This window comes from Anopheles arabiensis, chromosome 2 (assembly GCF_016920715.1).
Source record: "Anopheles arabiensis isolate DONGOLA chromosome 2, AaraD3, whole genome shotgun sequence".
Classification (NCBI taxonomy): domain Eukaryota; kingdom Metazoa; phylum Arthropoda; class Insecta; order Diptera; family Culicidae; genus Anopheles; species Anopheles arabiensis.
Window position 1 is genome coordinate 32,441,087 of NC_053517.1, and position 24,914 is coordinate 32,466,000.

The following is a 24,914-nucleotide window of genomic DNA, read 5'->3' on the forward strand; positions in this document are numbered from 1 at the left end:
GTTACAACATTCAACCCTGTCGTACCTCTCCCCCATGTTTCCTTGTACGCCGAAGGGAGCTCAACCGAGGGGATGTTGTAGAACATAAATCGTTGAATCATGTATTTTAGAGCATAACCTGAGGCGACCCGCGGTAGTTGACGGAAGGTGGAATCGATTCACGTGCCAGGGAAACTGTGGAATAGGGCATGTATATCAAAGAAAAAAGAGGTAACAAAGTAAAGTGCGATTGATGAGCAACGAGGGCTTACTATCATAAAAAAACGCACGTACGAACGGATAATGAAACGCAATGTTAAATGGGTACGCAAATATTGAGCATTATAACAAAAACGCGCCTACACGCACCTACACAATAAAATAAACGCTACAGCGATTATTCGTTCAATGAGTGCGTGCTGTCATCAGTCAAATGCTTTCTATTTTCTTTCCACGAATGTATTGTAGTTCAATTGAAAGCCCTAATGAGTGACATGCGCCATTAGCGTGCAATGTATGCATATTGTAATTCTTCATAATTCATGATTGGCTAACGAAAAAGGACAATTGCTATGTATGTTTTGTTTGAGCAAGTGATTTGCTCTTTTGTCGCGTGAGTTCGTTTTACAAAAGAGTATCGAGTTTATTTAGATGCTTGCAGTGCTCACAATATAAAGTGCGTGTACAACAATAATAGGAATGAAAACCTAAATGCATTAAAATAAAAAGATTTCCATTGTGCAATTCAACTCGTATACAACCGTTTATTCAACAACCAACATGCAAAGGGCACCGCCGAACACATTCATGTAATGGTAGTAATTTGGGTGGCGAACTTTTTCGACCCAGTTGCCGAACATTCGTGTGCTGTTGGCTCACAGTTTAGCCACGTTCGGACCACCACCAAAATCAGCGCAAAGAATCCATTGAAAGCCAGCACAACCACCGCACAAATATCCGGCGAGCTCCACAGCGTCAGCAACAGCCCAAAGAACGCGTACGGCTGCAGGTTAATTAGTCCAAAGGCAAGTCCCAGCACAGCCACTGCATTGTGCGCCGGTCCATAAAGCGTTAGCAGCTGCTCGAGTGCAGTTGCAACGGTGAAGCTGTTCGTAATCAGCGCAAACCGAGCAGCAATCGGTTCCTCCAGATAGAGGTAGAGCACGCCGGCAAGAAACTGACTTCCGAAGGATGCCACCATCAGATCCGCCGTACGCAGGTATATCAGCAGAAACCCGAACGTGGAAAATACAGCCGCCACGTAGAACAGCTGCCAAAACACGCCGAACAGATCGTCGGAGCTGAGAAACGGTAGAAATGGACGGAGTAAGGTTGAGTTGTCTGTTAGAAACCTGTAATTGAATAGGGCGTTGATGAGTCAATTTCCGATGCGATATGTGCCCACTAAATTACCATTGGAAAAGGATGCTATTTAAAGCAACGGTCGCTATCAGAATCACCACCGTGAATTGGTTGAGCAAAGCGTAGCTAAACTTTTGCGCTGAACTGGTTGCGGCGCTTTCGCAACTGACGCAAGTGCCACAGAACAGCATTGGCTGGCAGATGCCCACTTGCAGCAACGCAATTGCCAAATTGAGCGTGTACTGTGACAAAGCAGGATAGATTGTTCCCAGTTCCGCAACGAACGGTTGTGTTGCCGAACCGAGGCTCAACACTAAGGCGCCCGCGATCAGATAGTAAAGCCGTTCGGCTTTCGGCGAGCACACCACCAGCTGGCAAAGGTACAGCACCAGCTTCGCTGACCAAAACAGCTCCGAAAGGCAGCCAATGTACCGCAGCTCGTAGGATAGGAAGTCGGGAATGTGCAGAAGCGCGTACAGCAGCGCAATCACTGGATGCGCAAAGTGTACGATCTTCGTCAGCAGCTCGATCGACACTTTCTGCGGGGCGGCAGCCAGCAGCAGCACCGCCAACACTCGCGGTACGTACAGCAGCAGGTGGTAGTGTATTTCGATGTCCTCCTCGCCCGGATCGTCCTGCTCGGGATCATGGTAATGGGACGCCACACTCAGCAGCACACCGTCGTCGTCCGCTGCCAGGGCGAGCTGCTCGAGCTCCCGCTCTCGCAGGTAGGGATCGTACCCATAGGAGGTCAAAAACAGGGCCACCATTGTCAAGTGCAGCACCCACTGTCGGCCCCATGACCGACATCTCGCACCACTGTCACTGTCACTTTCGCGACCTTCGGAGCCGCCCGGTCGGTAGCGCGGATCACTACTACCACTGCTGCCACCGTGGTGCATGATGTGCAAGTTGCAACTGACAGGCTCGGGTCGGCCGGGCCCACACACAAACCCCGTTCGTCAATCGTCATTCCGGTTTAACCGTGCCGGGCCCATCAGGGTGGCGCCACCGAACGGTTGCATGCCGCGGAGCTGGAGCGCCGTTGCTCCGGGTTACACCCGACGCGCGCAACGGGCGGAAAAAGTGCAGTTTGTTGGTTCGATAGTGACTTCCGCGATAATGATCCTTGAAATGAGCGGGCAAGCGGGAGGGTTTCATGGCGTGGGGCTAACAGCGCCAACAACAACTAAAAACTTTGCTTCCGGGAAAATGTTCGTTTTTTTTTCACTTTCCGTACACCAATTTCTACCATTGTGTGAACTTTGGGGCATCACGAAACGTACAGGTCATGAAAGCTTTCTACAATTGAAACGCTTGTTTATGATCCCATTAGAATTCCAGTCCAGGTGCAGCTTGAGCAAAAGCTTTTGTTCACATTCGAACTAGCAAAGTATAATAAAAAAACCTGTAGCGTGTCACTGTTAAACTGTTGAACAAATGGGTTATGTGAATGTTTTTTCTTTATTAAATGAGTAACTAAAGGCATTATGTTTTTAATGTCGCACGGTATAGTTTTTTTTTAAATAAATTAATTAGAAAAGACATATATTTTCACCTTAGATTGAATATAGTAAAACGAAACTGTATTTGAAATAAACTGCCCTCTCACTCTAATATCAATTTAGTTTTCAATTAACCGATCCAGTGATACGATTCAGAAATAATGCTGACCACGCAATACTCCCATACACTTTCCTCGATCGGCAACTGTGAAAACCAATTCAATAGATTTGTTTTCATTTCGCTCCACCGAATGCGAAGTTTTCTTATTCGGCGCCTTTGAGGCTGTGTCGGCTTTTGTTCACACGCTATCCAAGGACGGGCGGCGAGGATTACTGTCGAATCAAATTTTGGAACACCACCCCTCTCTTTACGTATACGTACGCTTCTCGTGCGCTCTCCATCCGGTGTATTGTTGTGGTTATTATTTTTTCGCACACACACATACACATCATTGACGTGCCCGATCACCACAAATCCATCACGTTTCAGTGAACAAATCATTGCTGTTCGATTTTCTGTGCCGAATAGTGTAGGCTGTTCGTCTGTTTTGAACCAGAAAAATGAAAATGCCACCGACGATGAGGCTTAAGCCGCGTTGCGTATTGTTGCAGTAATAGAAATCTGTCACGGGAAATCGCCTGTCATCGGAAACAAGCGGAAGCAATTGACGGAAATTTGGGTTCGCTCTATTGATATAGCCAGCCAGCATGAAGCCGTGTTGGCACAAGTCGAGGAACAGTTCGGGTCAAGCACGTACAACAGGACCAGTTTCTTGACAACTTGATAAGTTATTCCGCATATAGCAATTGTTGAGATCTTTTGAAAGTGAGGTTTGCATCAAGATATAATAAAAAAGATTGTGTTCTATATTTTACCATCACCATCAATATGGTGAGCAACACTAAACCCATGCCCAAAGAACCATTTCACACGTGGTAAATACTACATCGCAACGTTGCCACTACTCTACAACAAGGGACGATAGTTTTCAAACCAGTATAAAGGTTCGAGCTGCGGTTTCAGCACGCAAAAGTAAATGGTTCAGAAAAACTTTTGATCAGAACTCAATTTTTGTCCGGCCCCGGCTGGACCGATGCTCATCAAGTAATATTGCCGACGTCATGCTGCTTTTGCGTGAAGCTGGCCACAAGGATTCACTCAACCATTGAAACCACATCGCACACACTTTTATCAATTCCCTGTTAAGTCGATCAATGGTAAACTTTTCATCGGACGGTTTCGGAAAATAATCCAGATGAAGGCGTGCATGGTAGAACGTCTCGTTGAAACTTTATACTAACGGGAAGATTAAAACCACATGGCGACAAAGCATTTGAGCGTTTCTTTTATGCTGTGTGACGTGATAAACTTTAACTAACTTTGGGTACACGTTTTGGAGCATAAATGAAAAAATCAATCTGTACAGTTCTTTGCTAAGCTTTTCACAATGCATGGAGTTCTGGCAACGAAATATGAACAATTGTTTCCAAACGAGCTGTTAGTACAGCACAGGACGAACGCCTAACAACGAACCTTTACTCAGCTCAAGAGGACGAACCAAAAAAACTTTAGCCATTAATGAGGGTTCAAAATTCATTCAACCTTTATGAAAATTATTGCTAGCTCCAGCAACGATGCATTGTGTTCAGCAGACCCAATGACTGAAATGAACATGGTTCTGGAACAATCAAACTTAATCACTTTCTATTTTGATAATTGTGCTGGAGTTGGGTGCACACTGGTATAGTCATACCACTAGCATGGGAAAGGGAATTATGTGTTCATGTTCAATGGTGATAGTTTCTTTTATTGAAACTGTAACATTCCCTGCCGTTAATGTACGTATATGAAGATTGCTACACTGCCCTAAGAGTACAGCTACATTACCGACAACGTAAGCAGAATTAGCTATTTTTTAGATGTAGAACTCTCTTTTCGGAACATGCAACAAATGAGAAAGTTTCGAGTATTTAATATTGGAGTGTAAACTAAATCCCATTCCATGTTTGGTTTACAATAACAGCAATATTCGTTATTTTAATAATACAAAATCAACAATCTGATGTAAACATTATTTTGCAAACGTATCAATCATGGCAAGAATTAATAACTTCCAGCTCATCTACATATCGTTAGGTTCGATTTTGATGATTTAAGGATGTCATTTTCTGAAACCTTAAAACTCAATCGATCAACTATTGGATGTATTATAGCTCTGCCCCTTGCCATGGTTAACACGCAGTTAGATGAAGCTTTTGTGTATAAACACATCTAAAACCAGGGCCAAGGACAACACTCATAACTTTTACATCTTCGTTACATTACCGATGATCCTAAATCAACATGGTTGGTCCAAACGTGAGGGTTCGGAATTGAAAGATTTATGCAAAGGACGATATGTAAACATCCGAGTTCCGAGAATTTTTGTTCAGGCTCGATGATGACGCGATGTGTGTAAGAATAAAGATATTGATGGCAAAATGGTCAAGAGTTTAGATCAATACCCTAGCTCTTCACAACACGTTCTGCATGGGTCTAACAAAACAGTTTTAATAAAACGGTCATATTAAAGGAAATATTTGCATATTTTTTATTATTTAAAAATAGTCTATAAGAACAGCATGATGTACAGCAAGTGTCTTTTTACCCTAACCGCATATAGCACACAAATGGAAACAGCTGTTATGGTGCATATTACTTCCAACTGGTTTCATAATTTTATGTATTTTCAACTGGGCAAGGACTGTACCATCCTTGTTATCGGAACAGTCGTATGCTGAGAGTGTATGTGTGAACTCAATTGCGTGTACTGTAAATGATATTTGGCACGTCAAGTGTAGTGCATCATGAAACAAACGAAGGATAAATATGTGGATAAGCATCCAAGAGCGTACTTAAATTTTACTATCATTGCATTCAAACGATTAAATGACCCAATCACACATGTCGTCGACGTCATGAGACAGTTTGAAACGCTTAGAAGACTTCTTGAATAAAAGACAAACACAAATTTACAAATATATAGCGAATGGAAAAGAAAAAAAATACATTTATAAAACCAACCAAGCACACCAGCAATTGTTGCTCGTGGCCAATATATTAGACTTTACGTTTCAATCGTTTTGTGCTAGTGCTAGTGCCTTTGTCATTGAAAGCAAGCACGATAAACATTATCCTCAGACACGAGTAACGGAAAAGCTAGGGCGATAAATTTCACCCGAACCAAATCCTTAAAATCCCTTGCTTAATGCAGTCTGGCTTGTCCCGGTCTGGTCGGATGGCTTTTTCCAAGCATCACTACAGCACAGCGAGGATTGGATGACTCCACTGCCTGCCCCCCGCCTTGCTACTCGGATACTCTCGGGCAATCAATTTAGTTTTTGTGTCCGCCGCTCGTGCAATGGTTGCGAAAACTCCAATGAAGCATGTTGTTTATGGATTAAAGGCTTTTAACGAACGGTTCCAACTGAAATGTGTGCACTTGACTGGATGCAATGTGTGAACATGATGTAGGGTCAATAGCAACACAATAATATTGGCACCCTGTGCATGAACTTTATGCGTCTGCACGTTCATGTTTGCGCGGAAACTGATTATCAAAAACATGTCAACAATTTTTATTAGTATTTTAAACAAATTAAAATCTATTGGAAGTTAACACAACCAACGATGAATTGTGGTACTTTCATTCTAATGAGAAAAAAGCACCTTCGTATACTCTCCACGCTTTTACAACACAGAAAATGCTGCGCTGTGAAAGGACGGAATGAACGGCTATTGATTTTCGTTTCGCGCTTTATCGATTGCTCTGAAGCGTATTGGGTGGCGCACCCTGTTCCTTCCAATGCTCGAGCATGGCCGACTTGGGAGGCGGATTATTGAAACGCACCGAAGCGGAATCTTTTTCACTCTCTTCTATACCCTGTGGAAAGTGGAGTCACTCTTCAATGGCAACGCGACACTAACTGCCAATATAGACGATATTTTATCCATTTATCGTGTCGTCCCTGTCGTCAGCCAATCAAACGCCACGTTAGGCGGGCACTATCGGCAAGTCGGAACCGGCGGCTGCCTCGAAGGTATGGACCGACGGAACGACACCCTCCAGTGGCAGTGATTGATTGAAAATAATGCTTGCGTTGCACGGGAGTTCTTTGTATGTGGTACACCATACGTTTACGTTTTGTTTTGTTATATCAGTGGCGCCATATTAAATGAAGTAAGCTTTAAAATATAAACAAATGAAAAGCGTAAACGAATTGTATACTCGCTCTTTCTTTTCAATTTTGTGTGTGTTTTTTTTTTCTCAAAATCCTAACCAGATTCAAAAAGTTCTGGCCGCTCGTTATACATCTGCACTTCTGGATTTCAAATACCTGTCAACTTCACTCTCCGTATCAGTCTTTCCCTATTGTGTAATATTCTCCATAGATACTCACCTGAAATGAAAAGAAATAACAATTTCAAATTAAGTAATGCAACAATATTTTCCATAAACAAAAATGTCCCTTACTGTGGCGATCCTTCTATTGTGTCTGATGTATGAAAAAAGTCTTTACTGCTCTGAAACGTAATAGATTACACGGTAATAGATGTATATTGCAGTTCAGTGGAACACTCTCACTGAAATACAGCAGTAAGCGCTGAACATGCGAGTCACGTTTTAATTGAACATTGATTTCCGCGAACCAGGCAAACAGGCATGCCGAGCCGCTTCTAGCTACCTCAGCAAGCACGGTACACACCTTCACCACCGTAAGCGATAGTATGGCTTTCCCTTGCATATCGCACAATCGCTGATGCACAGAATCTCTCGAAACGTGACTGTGGATGGGTTTGTGAGTAGCGAAGTGGTGAAGAAATAGTGATAACTTCTGTACCTCCATTCGAATGCAGGTGGCTGCAGACGATGCAAACGTCGCACGTACAATGAGCTATAACCGCAAATATCATCCTGAATGTTGCGTACGACTGGGCGGACGGTAACTGTCAACTGTCAGTTCGGTTCGCTTAGACGGAACGCATTGAGGGCGTAATGGATGATGATTACATGCGGGGACGAAACGTTCTTTCCACGCAGCATACAGCCAGAGACAGAGGTACTTTCCGGGATTTATCTCCTCCGAGCTGAATCCAAAATGTGTGTACCTATTTCGCATGAGAATATGACATGGTTTTAATTTCCTGCCCAGGCCATAGCCACGTGCACATGAATTATGAGCCTGATGTTAATTGTAAGACTCTGTATGACTCTGTCTGACTCTGTGCTCATGTTTGCAACCCTCTTGCATAAATAGCACACACAAAAATCAGAAACCTCAAATTTACCTTCACCTCGCCGGTCCGAAGATAGGTCAATCCTCATGAATTAAGAAGAGAGAGAGAAGGTAAGGTAATGTCCGCAAGGCCTGTAGTTGACACTTCGTCACGGTGATTCCCGCGGTAGAAGTGCAAACTGCTGCTCTCTCGGCCACAGTGGACGAACGAAGCACTGAAATCAACACAGACGCGTTCCGGATGTTGATGACGACAGCTCGAAAAAGGTGCTAATAGGTAATCAATTAGTGGTATTGATGGAATCCGCACTCGCCCACTATAAACTAGCGGCCGGGTTGCACAGGAAGCCTCCAGTACCGCTTGTGCTTTCGAACCGCCCGCACGCTCATGCAGCGCCTTACCGTTTTTGCTGAACCTGATTTTCCTCCCATCCGGTGGCTGCTAACGCGCGTTCGTTGTGATTGATTTGTGAGGTTAGCTTACCCAGTCAAAACTGCATCCCTTTGCGATTGTGCATCAATATTCAGCGTGGTGCTTAGCGCAACGAGAAGATGGCAAAATCGGTGCTGGTGCTTATGGCGACTGGCGTTCTGCTGGTGCCAGTGCTGTGCTATTTTGCGGCTCTGGCCACACCCGGCCGCCCTTACGGTGGTGCTGGCGCACCGGTCTACGTGGGTGGTGGTGTTCGACCAGTCATAGCACGACCTGGGTAAGTGTGTGGGTGTGAGTGTGCATTAATTTTTGCACACTGTTCCATTTCCACTGAACCATAATGCTCATTAAAAACTTTTGTTCTTTTGTGTGCTGCGCTGTTTTTTTGTTGTTTTGTTTTCTGCTTTGCATCTCCCTTTTAACAGCATTTATCGTGCGCCTGTTATTTACCGACCACCGGTTGTGGTGCAGAAAGTAATTCAACCGGTAATCATAGCCCGCCCGGTCGCACCAATTTTGGCTGGCTGATGAGCGAGAATCTCACGGTTGGTGTGGAGTAACACCAATCAAAATGGCCGAACCAATGGTGTCTTTTGTTAGAATTAATTTGCACATTTACTTTTTACTGTAATGTACTATAAAATAAACTAAATAAACGCGTTATGCCAACAAAACGATTCAGCAACTTTAACCAAGAACTGATCTTTCGCACTCCGCACAAACGAGGTGATAAAGATGGTGCGTCATCACGTTGGTCACTGCCGGCTCAGCGGCCACTTTACTCGCAGAAAAACGATGATTCCAGCGAATGTGACTTCATTTTCATAAGCTCTCTCGCATGTTGAACATCATTTCCGGTAGGCTTTTGTGCTGCGGTGCTGGAAGTCTCTATGTGTGCTCCAAACGTTAGCATCGGAGCACCGTTAAACAGCTCGCGGAGTGGAGTGAAGCCTGGAGCGAATGGAGCACAGTGAACCGTGCCTTGCAATCAACAACGTACCCGTACCCGAACAAAAGACCGCTGCAGCAGCCAAAGCACGTTTAGAGGATTTGATTTAGAGGGATGCAAGCGATGCAGCATTGCTTCACAAAAGCCTGCCCCTCCGCTACAACACCACACGGTCACCTCATCATAAACAGCCGGTCACACACAGCCGAAGGAGGCCTGCTCGGTGTGCGATAGCTGATGGCTGTAGCTAATTTATTGCACTTTCACGTCCAGTGCACCGTGCTCCGTGGAGAAAGGAGTGCAAGGATGAACATGTCGAAGTGTGTGTATGTGTGTGTATGGTTGTGTGGGTGCAGTGCAGCGACAAGATGATTTTAACGTTTACTATTATTCGGTACGGCAAGCGCACGGCAAGCGCACGGTGAAGATGGCGGAAGATCACGGTAGACGAAGACGTTCGCTTGTTCTTTGGTTGGTATTATTTTTAATTTCCCATTAACAGTTTGTCGGGCAAGGGTTTAAGATTAATTAGATGTCATTCAAACGGCGCACCGTGGCTGAGAGACTGAACCACCCGATGGCAAACGCTCCAGCAGGAATGCGGGAAAGGAGTAGCGGATCCATCGGGGTGCGGTAATTGTCTGGAGCCGGTTGACATCGGTGACAACGTTGCCACGTGAGCCATGCTAGTGTGTGCTAGATGTGCACGGCTCATTTACGACGGCCAGGGATGTGGTACGCAGGTGTGCGCAAGCTGTTACGGAGCGAAAATAGAGTTTAATCCTGGCCTTGGTGGAGTGTTTAAGCACCACATGGCACTATAAAATCGAGGTAGCAGATGGTACACCATATAGGTCCGATTAGCAGCAAAGCGCGATTGATGAAGTTTAGCTGGATAAATACATTACTATGGTAGTACGAATGAAAAGTAATAAACAGGACTGTTTGCAAACTGATTACAGGACAAGCAGGTTTTTTTTATTTGTAACAAGTTAGAAAGCAGCAAGGTTCATGGTCAACATTTTAATATGGACCTAGGTTAATTAAGCTATTCCAGTAAAGTGGATCAAATACATTCATTCATGACACAAATCATTGCTATGTTATCTATCATAGTTAATGCCATTTATGGGATAACAGCTTAAATTCATCATCCTATCAAGCAAATGTTACGAGCCAAGCGATTAGCTCATCATCATCGCATAGGGAAGCTTTTGCACAAACACTTCCGGTATTCAGCCTCCGCCAACACGAAGGAGGAGTTAAGTGACAACGTGAAAAAAAACCAGCTGCAAACACTTTTTCCGTCATGTCATTCGCTAATTGACATCCACGGTCCTTCTGATGTCCTTCTGGAGAAATGAAAAGTTCATCTCGCACCTTCAGCATCCACCGTTGTTCAATTTCTAATCTTGGCACAGTTGAAGACACGACACATAGCCGTGGTAAGATATTCATAGGCAGAACATTGGTTTTGCTGTTTGCCTGCCTTCTTTCGGTGCTTTGCCTTTGCCCACCGAGCTCTGTCGTTCCGGAGACGAAATTAATTAATTGAAAATGTTTGAATTTCATTAGTGCGCGCCGCCTAGCGACCAAATTTCCGGTCAAAGTTCGGCACAGCATTTCCGACCACCGTTAGACCGCATCGAAATGTGTCCATGTGTTTGGGGCTTAGGGTTTTGCTCTCTTTTGTTTCTATTCGTCCTGGGCCGTTTGTTTCTATCCTTCACCGACTATTTCACACTTTTGTCCGAGCTTTACATGCATCTTTAGCTTCCGATAAGGTCAGAAAGATAAGCAGCGTCACACATCCACCGGCTCAAAGGACTACGCACCACCGGGCCTGGTAAAAAGAGCGCACGTAATCTCATTAAATTTACATGAGGCTGATCAAAATCTAATTACGAGATCGAACCGTATCTTGGGATCGAGCGGCCGTCGTCGAAACTGTGCGGTCACACGGTAGCGAATCGGTTGTTAGATTTTTTCTTTAGTGCCGTCGGAAAGCGAACAACTCGTCCTGGGAGTACCCGAACGAACGAACGAGCCTAATCGACACCGACTGGGAGGATGGATTTAAAAATTCAAGACCAATGATTTTTCAATCGTGTCCGGTAGCTATTTTTTGTGCCATTTGCCGATTTTTGTCCTACGCTGGGATCATTTTTATGTCTCAGACGTGTTTTTTTTCTCCATTTTTTAGTTCTTTGGTCCTTTTCATTTTCATTTTCCTTTTTTTCCCGGTACATGGAGTGTGGCAATCAACAACAGCACACACAAAAAACCGACCGGATGCTTTTTTTTCATTGGATAACGGCAAAACCAAAAACAAAAATCAGCACACGCACACAAACGCCTCAACAAAAATGGATGGTTTAATCAACGGAAGTACGCCATTACTGATTCGGATTGAAGGGAGCTGATTTCAATTCAGGGCTACCCGAGGTTCGCCGCCTTCCGGCCAGCCCGACGACGACGAGGAGCTCGCTCTTTTCGCTTCATATTTATCGATTTTGCTAATTTTAGTGACATTCTGGGTAGTGGTACCACCGTTGGTGCCGAAGCAATGGTAACCGAGCCAGCATGGTAGGGGTGGTAGGCATGGTTCATCAGTAGAATGATGATGGATAGAGTAGAGTTTGGGATTTGGGAACGATTTATGCTGGCATTTGATTACTTCCGAAAGCCGGGAATTTTCATGCGAAAGGGTTTACTTTGGTATTTCATACCGACGAGAATGAATAATCTTAGCATCGACTTATTTCTTATATTAGCGACACGAGTGGCTAACGAGAAGACTGGTAATACAAATAAACGGTTATAATTAACCAACTGTAATTATTCAACATTATATACTGATAGTCGGCGATTTATTGTTTTTGTTTCGCAATTGTATATAATGTTTCTGTATTTTCATCACTAATCAGCACTCGCCGTTGCTCATAATAAAGATCAAAGTTAGTATTTTACTTATTCTACAATAATTTATGCACCATTGACTGTGTAGAATTCTAGGTTTCATACAATTTTGCAGGTCCATTAAAAGCATTGTTGGTGCCTCCTATTGTTATTCCCATTACAAAACCGATGATGCTCTTCGTTCAGTTGTTCCTCTCATTTACGCAAGCTTATCTTCTGCAATATATGATTATACTTTCGACGGAATGATGGTTATTGCGACAGGATGCGATAGAATGATACCAGTTCAGAGAAAATGAATCCATAGAAAATGAATTTACTATTAGACAAAATCAGCAACATTCATAAAGGATCATATCAATGCTTTCGAAAGCCGCCGTTCATTGACACAGCGCTCAGTACTCAACTATGAACAGAGGATTTATGAATAACTAGTTAGCTTGCAGATGCAGTTAGTTCACAAGCGACTAGTCGCACGACCTCATAACTGTACGGGCAGTGCAAGGGAGTAACCAAAGTATCATATATTTGAATTGATGAAAACTGCTGTCATGAGGAAGTGAAAGCAAATAGCATAGTGAGTGAGTGTGGCATAGATTTTGAATGACACACAATCACATATACCAAGGAGAATTGTAAAGTAAAGTAAATAAATCAAGTAAAGTTTATGGAGAATTATAAATATTGAACGACTGCGTGATTGCAAAAAAATGACAACTTCAGTATAAAAAAAAAGATAACTATCCCACGCCTGATGAGTAAGTAAGTAAACTACTAACTAAGAAGCTGTAATATACCATCGTAGATTTATTATCCATCGACTTGGTATATTGTTCCATGATAAGCAGTAATTCGATACTACCATTCCATTAGAGGTGAAGTGGTAGTCATAAAGTTCGTAATCAAATCTCGTTCCCATCGCTCCACTTTAACCACTGCCATTCGAAGACAGTAATTGTATCAATCTGCACACTTCATGCAGAGGCAAAGCGGGGCTCTGTAAGCTACTGCTCGTTGTAACTGATCAACATCAGCAACCATGAACCATGGTATCATCTTTCCCCGCCCGTCTTTGCTCGGTTCTTTCTGGGTAAAGTTTTTGCATTGACATAGTTCTTGCCTTACCAACCGCCGCGTTGCACTTGATGGAAAAGCAAAGAAACGGAACGTAGTTTGTCAGCTATAAATACGATGTACATCTTAGTTCTCCTCAGTCACAGTGTACGACACTGAAGCATCGAAAGCGTGCTCAAACCAAATTGTCGTATCGTACAACCACAACTTCTGTAAAATTCATTTAAAAATTAAGCTCTTCCAAGTGGTGAGTGGCTTGCTCCTTAAATTTGCTTCGGTGTTTGAAAATGACCACCAAAACTTAAATCCCTTTTCTCTGCGTGCTTCATCTGTTACAGTTTCTAATCCTGTGCGGTTTAATTGCATCCACACTGGCCGTCCCGGGACCTCTGCTGCTAAAGAAAGTGATTGTCAAACAGCCAATATTCGTGAAACCCGCCCCCGTCATCGTCCATCGACCGATTGTGGTGAGAAAATTCGCCTCCCGTGGTGGATGGTGGTAATGCGGATGGGAAGCTACAGGGCCCATTGAACTTCTCACACTTCGGTACACCGATGGAGCAAACAAATCTTATTATCGGTCTCCTGGCTGACTTTTACCATTCCTATTGCCGCCACTCTCACAAATCCTCCTGGTGAAGCATTCCAAATCACTGCATCGATGACATGATCCAATTAGAATTGTTACCGTTACCGAATGAAGGGCGTTTTATATGCATTCGCACATACCCAGAAATTGCTTCAATTAGACGAAAAGCAGTCCACTCAGCAGCAGGGCAAGCGTAAAACTGACGAGAGCGTACAATAAATCGATTAACAGGAAAGTTCCTGGCAATCCGTTACGGTTACTATCCTGTTAAACGGCTTGTTGAAGTGTTTCCTGCATCAGTGTGAGCCCCTTTTCCATCTGTGTCTGTGCGTACGTTCCGTATGTGTGCCCAATTTCCATGGTTGATTTTTCCACATGCATGTTCCCTTCGATTGCGCAGATCATGTGAAGCAAATGAAAAACGCCGGCTGTAATCCATCCCAAAACGAGAGTGTTAATGGTCCCGATATCCCGAACGTCCATCCATGCTGCTCTGCATATCATGAATTGTATCGTACCGCTTGAATGGGGCGCTGGCGGAGGGTGGTCAAAAGTGTGGCAAACCAGCCCTTTGCAAGGACACACCGGAAATTTAGCAGTAGCAATCCTCCCATTTGCAACAGCATCTAGGGCAACATTGAACCAAACCGAACACCGGAAGAAAGTCCTTGGATTTGGGTATGGTTTCAGCTTCAATGATGAGGACACTCGTAAAATCCAGTCATTATCGTAAAACTATATACGCTCTGCCCTTTCTGGTGGACGAAGAAATGGTCGGACAGAGGAAGAAAAGAAAAACAACCGGAACAAAACGGTTGGGAGTTCCCAATTTCATTTCTCTTCGTTGCTCCACAGCCACCGCTACAGGATGAAGCCGTTTGGGAAGCGCGCTGGGCAAGACGGTACCACCTATCCAGACCGGATTAGTACCGGTCGGGTACGGGTTGTACGGGATTTATCTGGGCGGAACTTACTTACCAGTAAATGACCGGTTGGCAGGTTGTTTGGTCCTTGGTGAACGATTAGTGCCAATTGAATTACCTGTCCCTGAAGGAACGCTTCCCCAGCACGGCTCGTGCGCACAAAAACCTAGCACGGCGGATAACAAGACGAACAGAATGAAAACGACACCAAGCGACGAGAACGCAGGGATCTCTGGTGGGGACTTGGCCCACATGAAACAAGCACTGTTGGGTGAAGTTGTGGATTGAATGCCATGCGTTTATGCAGAAGCCAGTTTCGATTCACGTGTGCTGGAAGTGGGATGACATGGGTCCGTGGGTTGGTAAATGAAATTATACAAACCGATGCCTCTACTCCTTGGAACAGAAACCTTTACACACGGTACGATACACCCAGACCGGTCCATCGTTTCAATCTGGCAGAAATTATACTCCTGATCCGTCGAGAAGCAGATTTTTGATGTTTGCTCATCCAAAAATGCTTCAATTAACTTTGTGGCAAACAAATATTTAGCATCTATTTCCTGATTGCCAGCCCCCCCTTGTTATAGAATGCGCTGTGGAATTGTATATTACACATAAAGGAAAGTTTGATCTCCAGACAGCTAGATTAGTAAAACAATTGCTCATCTCACACTGAAACAGTGTGCGTGTCACTATTAACACTGAGCCGGGTAAACACATGTCACGTCGCACGTCAGCAACCGTCCAAACCACTGTCGATTGGATTGGAGCTAATTTACGTGTTTCCTTTCAACGTGTAAAGTGAACGGAAAACAGGAGCCGCTAAAGTCAATGCAGCTCTACTATTCTACGGCACGGGCACAGCCATCAAACACACCAGATGGCATTGTTTTGACGAGCAAACAGATATCCCAATCCTTGCGTTTCCCCGTTTCCTTTTGCTGGTTCATACAACGTTCCTCACTTTCTCAAGTGCCAAACAAACATGGCGAATAGTATGCAGGGCGAGACCAATCAATCCCTGAAGGTTTGTAACATTGTGCTTAGTTAGAGGCGAGTGTTGCTTTCTGCTGTGATGCTATGGAATGTAACTGAAGCGTTATGCACGAATGGGTGAAGCGTTTTGCAGCAGCCCGGTGGATGTGTCTCCAAACCTTTCATCCTTAGTTACCAAAAATTTCCTGAAGTATTACCTTTAAAAATTACCTAAGGGAAACAGATTCATTCTGAATGAAACAAGATATTTTTACCGGCGTTGTAGACTGTTCTATATTGCATTCCCGGCGGTAAGGTTCAAATTCAACCTGATACCTATTTCTACAAAACATTTCTGTATCTACTTAAATGTTTTCTGCTTTTTGGATTTCTTTTGAATTTATTACTTTTTTATATTATCTTGGTGCCATTACCAAGTGTAGACCTCCCACCAATAATTGAGTCTTTCATGAGCCACCAAAGTGAAGAATCAATTGGTGACCGTTGTCACAGAACCGGGCAAGATGGTTTAATTAACTATTTGCGAGCAATTGATGGGCTGGAGCAGATCAATGTTTGATTGTGTTCTTCTCCATCAAGAGACAGACAGACAGAGCATGATTACACTTATCTCTAAGTAGGACAATGATGGACCGGAACCAATTCAACGGAGTGGTACTTGACGCTCGATGGGAAACGCTAGCATCGTACAGTGGAACAAAATGAGCCACAAACACATCACCGCTCAGCGTAAGCCAAACCGAGAAATTCACATTCGTACCGGGTAGAAGTTGGATAGAGGTTATAGTTTTCATAGAAGGTAGTACAATAGCACATCCTTTATTTAACGATACCGCCAGCCTTTGTCCAGTCTATTGTTTTGGTTTTGTGACACAAAAGCCGAATATATTTTCTAGAACAAAGAATCAATTATAAACGGTACGTGATCTCTTAGAGTGACAGTGGCAAAGTGTCAGCGACAACATCAAGATGTAGCATGTTGAACCCGTGTAACCGGATCGATTATTGCACATTTTAAGATTGACGACTTCAGAAAAGGACGTTACTCGAAGGAACATGCTGCCTTTCTCTATCTCTCTACAACGGCTGAGATGGTACCAAAAGATGGCCAGGGTGAAGCGAAATCCAAGCCCCAGAAGCTCTCTGGGGAGCCTCCGTGGGAAGGACCGGCATTCTTCACGTGCCGTTCGTATTATCCTAGCTACTTGAGCAGAAAATTGCTCGTCATATTTGTGCTATTAGCGCAACGGAAAATTGATTGTCAAGCGTACGCACGAAGCCTCCCGCCGGGAGATCTTTTCCGCGGAAGATGTTATTGCTTTTGAGTGGGCCAAAAAAAAAAACGACGATACACATTCATGATCCGTCCCGGAATGTAGGAGTCGAGCCGTTGTCATTGCCTCTGTTGCCACTTTACCGTAAGTTTCGCCATTACTGCGTTTAATGAATATATTGATGGATTGTTTCAATTTCACAGTGCTGAGCATTGGAATAAGAAATCAATGATGGCACGAGGATGAAGCAGCGTGTGTATGATAGCGAGGGACTGGTTTTTGTAGTCTTTATAAAGCTGGTTCAATGGATAAGATTCAAATAACTTTAAAAATGAAAAAGCACTTCATTGTTTTTCGTATGACATTACAAAGATGTATAATTGAAAGTAAATAGTAAAGTAATTTGAAGTAAATTAAATTAAATATAATTTTAGGTAAATAAATAGTAAATTTAAGGTCCTCGTTACACGCAAGTTCATCAAAACCCCAAAACTCGAAGTCTAAATATGAGTCCTTTTACATATTGCTTCATATTCACGATTTAAAAAAAAATAAGAAAGAAAACATTGCTGCTTATACAAGCAACTATTTTTAACAATTGCCCCCTAACAACACACGTGCTACAATCATGTTGAACATCTACATTCCAGGATGTGAAGTTGTGTACGTTTTTTGTATTATTTTTTACTTTGGCGGTCGTCATAAAAACAGTATCCGAAGACACATTTCCAGGAATGCTGCACAAGATGAGATTTTTTTTCCACCCTCATATGCAAAATATCAAACCCCTCGCACCACGAAACGCGTTACGAACGGGAAGGAGCTTTCCCTACTGCCATCCCTCTGCTCCAGTGTCTACTGCCAGAGTCGCCGGAGTGCGTAGTTTTGTGTGCGGAAGGAAAATTAAATTGAAAGAGTTTTATAAATTGAGTTTTGTTGTCAGGTTCGCTGCATGCAAGTATTACATTCTCGACTTCGCGAACCGAGCAGCGATGGAGACGCCACAGTCCCTTGGCTGCCGGTTGAGCGGTTGGTTAGTTCCCTCCGTGCACCAGCAGTCAGCCAGCCGATCGGAATGAACGAGCTCACTCTGTGCGAAGTTTTTGCTCGGTACGATAGGGTGTACTTGCGCAAAAGATGACTGAAGCTCTTACGGTTGGGTGAAGTGAATGGGAATGAAATTTCTATTTGTGCAGGAAATGCGCTTAAGCGTGGAGAACGTAACATCGCGTGCCCGCGCGATGGGACAATCAACGTTTGTTATCTTTTTTTTTTACTGTCGCTTTATTTTTGCATTTCATTTCATTAAAAACGTTCCTTCCAGGAAAGCGTTTCTTCGCACGAGTAATGAATGAAAAACGGTTTCTATATTTTTCCAAAGAAACGCACAGTCTGGTTGACAAAATTAATTAAATAAAACATTTAATTTTCAACAAAAAATACAACCAATTGGGACTGGTAAAGAGCTGAGAAGATTTACGATATGATCCACTGCCGTCCAATTTGGTGCGTTAGATATAAGTATTAATGTTCCCTTTTCACATAACCCTCGAACGGGACAGCAACGGGCTGACAAATGTATCCGATAAACATGGATAGCTCTATTAAATTGGGTCCGACAGTCCGACCCACCCGAGCCGACCAAGGGACATTACTATCGCCGGGGACAGATCTTGCCGTTTGTGTTTCGCTCCAGTACTTACTTGCAGTAGTAGAGACGGCCATCCTTGGCCGTGTGGGCCGTCCAGCCTTCCTTCAGCTGCTCCTGAAGCGTCTCCAGATAGCGGCTCACGTCCTGGATCGGCGGTGTCGACGAGGCACTGGAGGAGGAGGTCAGTGACGAGGGTTGCTGGGCCGAAAGTAGGTTCGGTGCATGTTGCTGAAATTGGTGCGGCTGCTGGTGCTGCTGCTGCTGCTGCGACTGCTGCTGATGTTCGGTGCTAAGCGTTGGCCCGGGTTGCAGGAGCATTCTGCTGCGGTCGACGTCCCGGCAACGACGTTCGACGTCGTTATCGGAGCGAAAGCAGAAACCAAAGGACTATCTGTTGTTGCAGGCAACACGGGGAAGAGATAAGGGGAACAAGAAGGTAAAAGAAAGTTAGAACGTGAAATGGGCTGAGCGGTACAATTAATAGATAATGATCAGACCAATTAAAGGCTAATAAACAGATTGCAGAAGAGAAAAGCCGTAAAAACTCAATTTAGCTGATTTAATCCAGAAGAGTGTTTGTCTCTATTTCATGTTAAGTAAAGCATAGTTCCTGACAAATTACACACAGGAGTGACAGTGTCAGAAAGTCTTCACTTTGGTTCAGATTACTAGATGGTTTCACTCAAATTCCAACACGAGTCGAAGAAAATCGATCAAATTAAATCACAAACATATGTATCATTAAACACATTCCAATCTGTGGCATAATACTGCCATACGGAGTACGTGTGTATTGTTCTAGCGAGCGCTTATCAGCTCACCGCGTGGAACACACCATGTCACAAGAAAGGTTCGCCAAACGATGCGAGACTAGTGAGCGCACCACTCACCACCAGAGTCTGAATAGCAACCGAGCTGTACCTAATCTTTCAAACACAATCAGCCCAGTTGCCAGCCACACGTCCTGTCACAAATCGTTAAGCAGACAACGACCTGGTATGAAAATTGAATGTGGCATTCATGGCCGACGTTTGGGTGGGCTTTTCCCTTCAAACGTAGATCTCTTTTTCATTCACCGTCTGTCTTGTGTGTGCCATTGAACCGTGCGCATTGAATGCAGCCGCATCACAAGCGGCCCAAGTGAGAGAACTGTTTATGACAATCATAATTGCAATGTCTTCATAGTGCCGCGCGCTTGATGAAACCTTCGACCGTCTTTGCTCTTGCTAAAACAAATGCGACAGAAACTGCTATTTCAAAAGCAAAGAAAAGCTTTGAGCTTGAGAATTATCCCATTGTTTTTTTTTTTTTTTTTTTTTTGGTTATGCTTCTCGTGTACTATAGCTCTTTGACAGCAGCATCACATAGAAGGCGAAAATAATGGCAAACCATGCGGTGGGTAGAGTGTTAAAGCAAAAGAACACTTCAACTATCCATATCGTTTTTCATTAACCCTTCGGTGATGAGTGATTAGAATAAGATTTATTTTCTTTTGTAACAAAACATTTAGTTCTCAGCAGAAACTTCTGAGTTGAGTATGACTGTATAGAGATTAAAGTTTATCACATAATACTACAATAAATAGTGTAAAACTAATGCTGCAAGTGTGTTAAACAACACTTCCAGCAGCCCACAGCAGCAGGGTTAAACCCTGCGACGTGCATTGCACAAATAAATTATGGTTGAGCGTTGATGACGAAGACATAAATACTGGAATGTTGAGTCTTCAGAAAACTGTAGAAAAAAAACACACACTAGCACGAAGCAGAGCGTGCTTGCCAGCAGGATCTACTGGATGTCTGTCTTCATAATTGAATTCTAGCGCATACCAGCCGGACAACGAACGCTTTTCCGGCATCTTCCATCCACTCGCATAGGACGTTTTTCTTGCCTTTAATGGCAGTGTCTTCGGCTACATAGCACAAACTGTTTTCTCCCACGCCTCTGTGGGTTATCGGGTGCAGAAGAGGGAAAGGATACGCCCCCCCCCCACAACTGAAGCCTTTTAGCTTGGAAACGGGCGAAGCAATTGAGTTTTGTGCAACAGCTGCGCTTCACAGCCGCTGTCAGTCACACTCACGCCCTGCAACGCAACCAGCAACCAGCACATCTCGTCCGTGCGATGGTGATGGATGAGTTTCAACCTCCTGCCGGGCGCAACTTTCCTGTTTAATGCTTTTTAAAGAAAGGCTCGAGTGATGCGAAGATGAGAGATTGTTTCCGACTATTTGGCGAGCTTCTTGCCCATATTGCTGCATTCTCAATCCACATTCGCACAAGGGTTGGCCACTTCATGGCAAACCGCAAACCAGTCAGACGAGAAAATGCATTTTGTAGGAATTGCGTGGGTTTTCACAGAGCTTTTATTTATTACGCCAAGTGGTTAATATGCAATATGGTGTGGTAGACGTTGAAATTGTTGTTATCAATACCTATTGTTCAGAAAATGGTACTACAATTCAAAAGTGTGCAACATCATTTATGGAAAACAATATTCATCCAATATGCGGGGGGTTTTCAACAGAATGAACAATCGTTACTGTACTTTGTTTTCAAGTCGGTTTAACTTGGTGTATGATTGCGGTGCGGTCCGGTGCGTCACATTCGCGTAGATCCGGCAAGGGATTATTTAGAATAAAAGAATATTTTTCTTTCTTCGATTGACCCTTCATTCCCATGGCTTGTCGTTTCGTCTGGTTGCCACATCACACTACAACAATCACGCTTTTGTTTATCCATTCAAATGAGCGAAATGATTGCGATGATGATTACGCTGATAATGACGCTAATGTTGATGATAGTACTCAGTAAAGAAATGCGGCTAGAAATGTGAACAACAGTTTCAACATGTTTGTTAGCAAGCAGCCGGAGCGAAAGTCCTGATTTTCTTCATGAAAGAGCACATTGTACATGAAAATAAACATCGCTTTGTTGGTTGAAATTGCAATGCGGTTTTTAAATTCATGGCCTAGAATTTGCTTGCAACCTTGACGTCCAGAATCATAAAATCAATGACCGAAAGCACGGCATCCAATAACTGCGGTTATTTGCAGCTTGTCGAAATCGAGATTCGCCAAGTACATTTTCTTACGTCCATTTAACAACGACATTCCACCGAATTGTAGTGTACAGAGAGTCACCGCACAGCACCGATGGGATTGCAATTTCCGGTCCAGCCATTGGTCAGAAGTCAAATACGAGGACATGTTTAGTATGGAAAGCATAATATGCAATTTTGTACACGAGCAGACTAAAGGATGCCGGTATAAAAAAGGCTAGATAATTCAACAGCATTCTGAAACCGAGTTGAAACTTGTATGATAATTAAGACTATGTAAGACTTTTTTAAGTTATTAAGCAAAATTAAGTACAAATAAATAGCAATACGGCCTTTATGGACCGTTCCTCTTGAACAAAAAAAAAGAACAAATAAACAAAATCAAACGCAAACTTAACAGGACCGAATGTGTAAACGTAAGATAAGAAAAAGAAAATTTACCGATGATTTTTTTTCCGGCAATATCCAATCTCAAAAAGTAAAACTGCATTGCACCCATCAAAACAATGCTTGGGTAGCGGTTCCAGTGTTGTGGAACGTGTGAAAAATTTAATGGCTACACGCATCATTCCTCGTTAAGCTATTGGGAAAATTCATTCCGTGAGTTTTCCTCGAATCCGGCAATTACTTACATCTCTCTGGTCCGATGACATGTAGCGAAGATTTTTCGGAACATTTTGGGAAGCAGTGCGATAGTAGGCGCTCTCTTTGAACGCATGAAATGAGCATAAGTTTCAGCATCATCGGCGAGTTATTTTCGTAACGACGTTCGCAAACGGTACCATCTCATGATTGTGATGTGCATAAGCAATTGCAACCCTCCGAACACATGAATATTCAATCAACCGCTATCAACTTTACTGGCATAATTTGATGTGTGAGCCGTCGTTTGGGGAATTAATTGAATTTCTTTCATTACTTCATTCATTAATTCCGATGAATGAATACTTCGTATTATTATGACACTTTTTTGTATTCTAGATATTCTTACCAACATAATATTGATATGAGTGTTTAATAGGATTAAAAAATTTGAAGAATTCTAATATGTTGATGTTAAGATCTTGCATTTTGGAAGCTAAATTGGTCATATCCGGTAAACATTGATCAATCCTTAACCCGATAGCTTCTTCTTTTGGCTCAACAACCGTTGTCGGTCAAGTCCTGCTTGTACCACTTGTGGGGTTGGCTTGCAATGACTATTGAATTACCCCTCATAGCATGATAGTCATTCCTGCGTATGGCGGCACGGTATATTTAGGGTTTGAACTCATGACGGGCATGTTATCAAGTCGTACGAGTACCATGAGACCGGCCTGATAGCTACTAAATGTTAAATTTAGGACTTATTGACTGAATAACGTGTATAAAACAAGAACCGAAACCAAAGTTTGGGAATAAATAGCTAAAATTTTTCAAATACATAAATCGAGCCTCCCGTATTGACCTTAGCCAAAATTGACAGCGTCGAGTGTTTTCTAGACGAAAAAGTACAAAAAAGATTGCCTATCTAGGGGCTAAATATTGCTCACCAAGGAGCTGCAAAAGTTTCCCTCCTAACAACCTGTATCACTTAACATTTTGTCGCACGAAAGGCTCCCATCGCGACGACGCGATGACATTCAATTAAAGCATCTCCTAGCCCCCCCAGGGGGCAAGGCAGGCCAGGTGTTTTACGGAGTTTCTTGTAGTTGGTTGTCGTTGTTTTTTTTTTGTTGGGTACTTTGTTATAGCTCCAAAAACTTTTCCAGCCCGCCCGGCAGATATAAGTCACGCTGGATGTGCGATCCTATTAATAAACGCTTCCCGGCTCTGGGTAGTGTGGTGCCACCGGTCCTCCAACAGTGGGAAAAGCTTTTCCTCCGATTTCCTTCCGACATGACATTGTTCGGCCGAACTTACGCCCGTCGGTGGCGATGGAGATACGCTCGAAGCTGCCGTAGGTGCCATGCCGAAAACTTTTACAGAAATTCCACACGGCAGCCTGAAGACGACGGCGACCATAAGGATGAATTCGACAGTGAGCTTTAGCTGCGCTCGACTCCGATGAAGATGCCTCCAAAGCCGCACATCATCTTCGTGACGCGCTGCAAAGTCCTGTCTTTCCCGCAGGGTGGCACATTCAAACGTGTCATGTTCGAATTTTCCGATCCATCAAAAGGGGCTCCAGCACCGTGTGGAAGGGGGAAGGGGGGGGGGGGGGGAATGGTTTACCAACCAACCGCCGCCGCGTGCTGTCGCAAAACGGAGCCAAACGAAAACTTTGCGTAAGGATATTAATTCACCATCGCGAACAAACCACCGGTACGACGAACGAGGAATGTACAAAGTTTCGTTCGTTTAGCTAAGAATTTAAAGTTCGTAGATGTGTGACGAGACTGTGACGCGCAGATGTGCGGTGGAAGCCGTACGTGTCCGGCAGCACGAGCGAAAGTCGTTGAAAGTCCTTTCTAGGCCCGCGCCTTCGCGGACAACTCTATCACGAAACAGCGAACATTCTACATTTTCCCTGTCGAAAACATTCGCTTTCCGTGGGTGGTGCATATGTGTGTGTGTGTGCGTATAAGAGAGAGAGAGAGAGAGAGAGAGAGAGAGAAAAGAGAGAGAGAGAGAGAGAGAAAAGAGAGAGAGAGAGAGAGAGAGAAAGAGAAGGACAAAGACAGACAGAGAGAGTGTAGGACCGTATTTGAACCTTTGTTGAATATAAGTGCAAAGTTCATTGGATAGGAATTTATGTGCTCTTTTGCGAGTTCGCAATGTTTGGCATTTCGATCTTAAGAATTGGCCGAGCAATATGTTCCCCAACCGTGCGCTACAGTACAATGAAGATCTATAGCATAAAAGCAAAGCTTCATGACAAGCATGTTTTGTGGAGGTTGTGGTGGATCCTGTTTCATTTCGGGTATTTATAGCATTTACATG

The 24,914-nt window shown here is 43.6% G+C and overlaps 2 protein-coding genes and 1 long non-coding RNA gene across 4 annotated transcripts in view; 1 reads left to right on the forward strand and 2 right to left on the reverse strand.

The window, feature by feature from the left end:
- LOC120896844 overlaps window positions 1-24,914 on the reverse strand; it is a 134,158-nt gene that overhangs the window by 41,921 nt on the left and 67,323 nt on the right. For both annotated transcript variants that reach the window (XM_040301329.1, XM_040301328.1), the window contains one exon: window positions 18,987-19,325. In XM_040301329.1, coding sequence (XP_040157263.1) covers window positions 18,987-19,252 — 266 coding nt within the window. In that variant the 5' untranslated portion in view covers window positions 19,253-19,325. The remainder of the gene's footprint in view (window positions 1-18,986; window positions 19,326-24,914) is intronic.
- LOC120896850 lies at window positions 719-2,856 on the reverse strand. Its single transcript, XM_040301338.1, has 2 exons — window positions 1,393-2,856; window positions 719-1,331 (listed from the first exon to the last, which is right to left on the reverse strand). Exons 1-2 carry the CDS (start codon window positions 2,241-2,243, stop codon window positions 785-787), a joined length of 1,398 nt encoding a protein of 465 aa, XP_040157272.1. The 5' UTR covers window positions 2,244-2,856; the 3' UTR covers window positions 719-784.
- LOC120896858 lies at window positions 13,626-14,376 on the forward strand. Its single transcript, XR_005738469.1, has 2 exons — window positions 13,626-13,745; window positions 13,837-14,376. It is a non-coding gene; the product is annotated as an uncharacterized LOC120896858 (long non-coding RNA).

Bases quoted from the DNA above. Each gene is read 5' to 3' on its own strand.
- LOC120896850 (XM_040301338.1), bottom strand. From the start codon at position 2,243: ATGCACCACGGTGGCAGCAGTGGTAGTAGTGATCCGCGCTACCGACCG. The intron at 1,332-1,392 runs GTAATTTAGTGG...ATTCAATTACAG, and splicing joins AATAGCATCCTTTTCCAATG to GTTTCTAACAGACAACTCAA.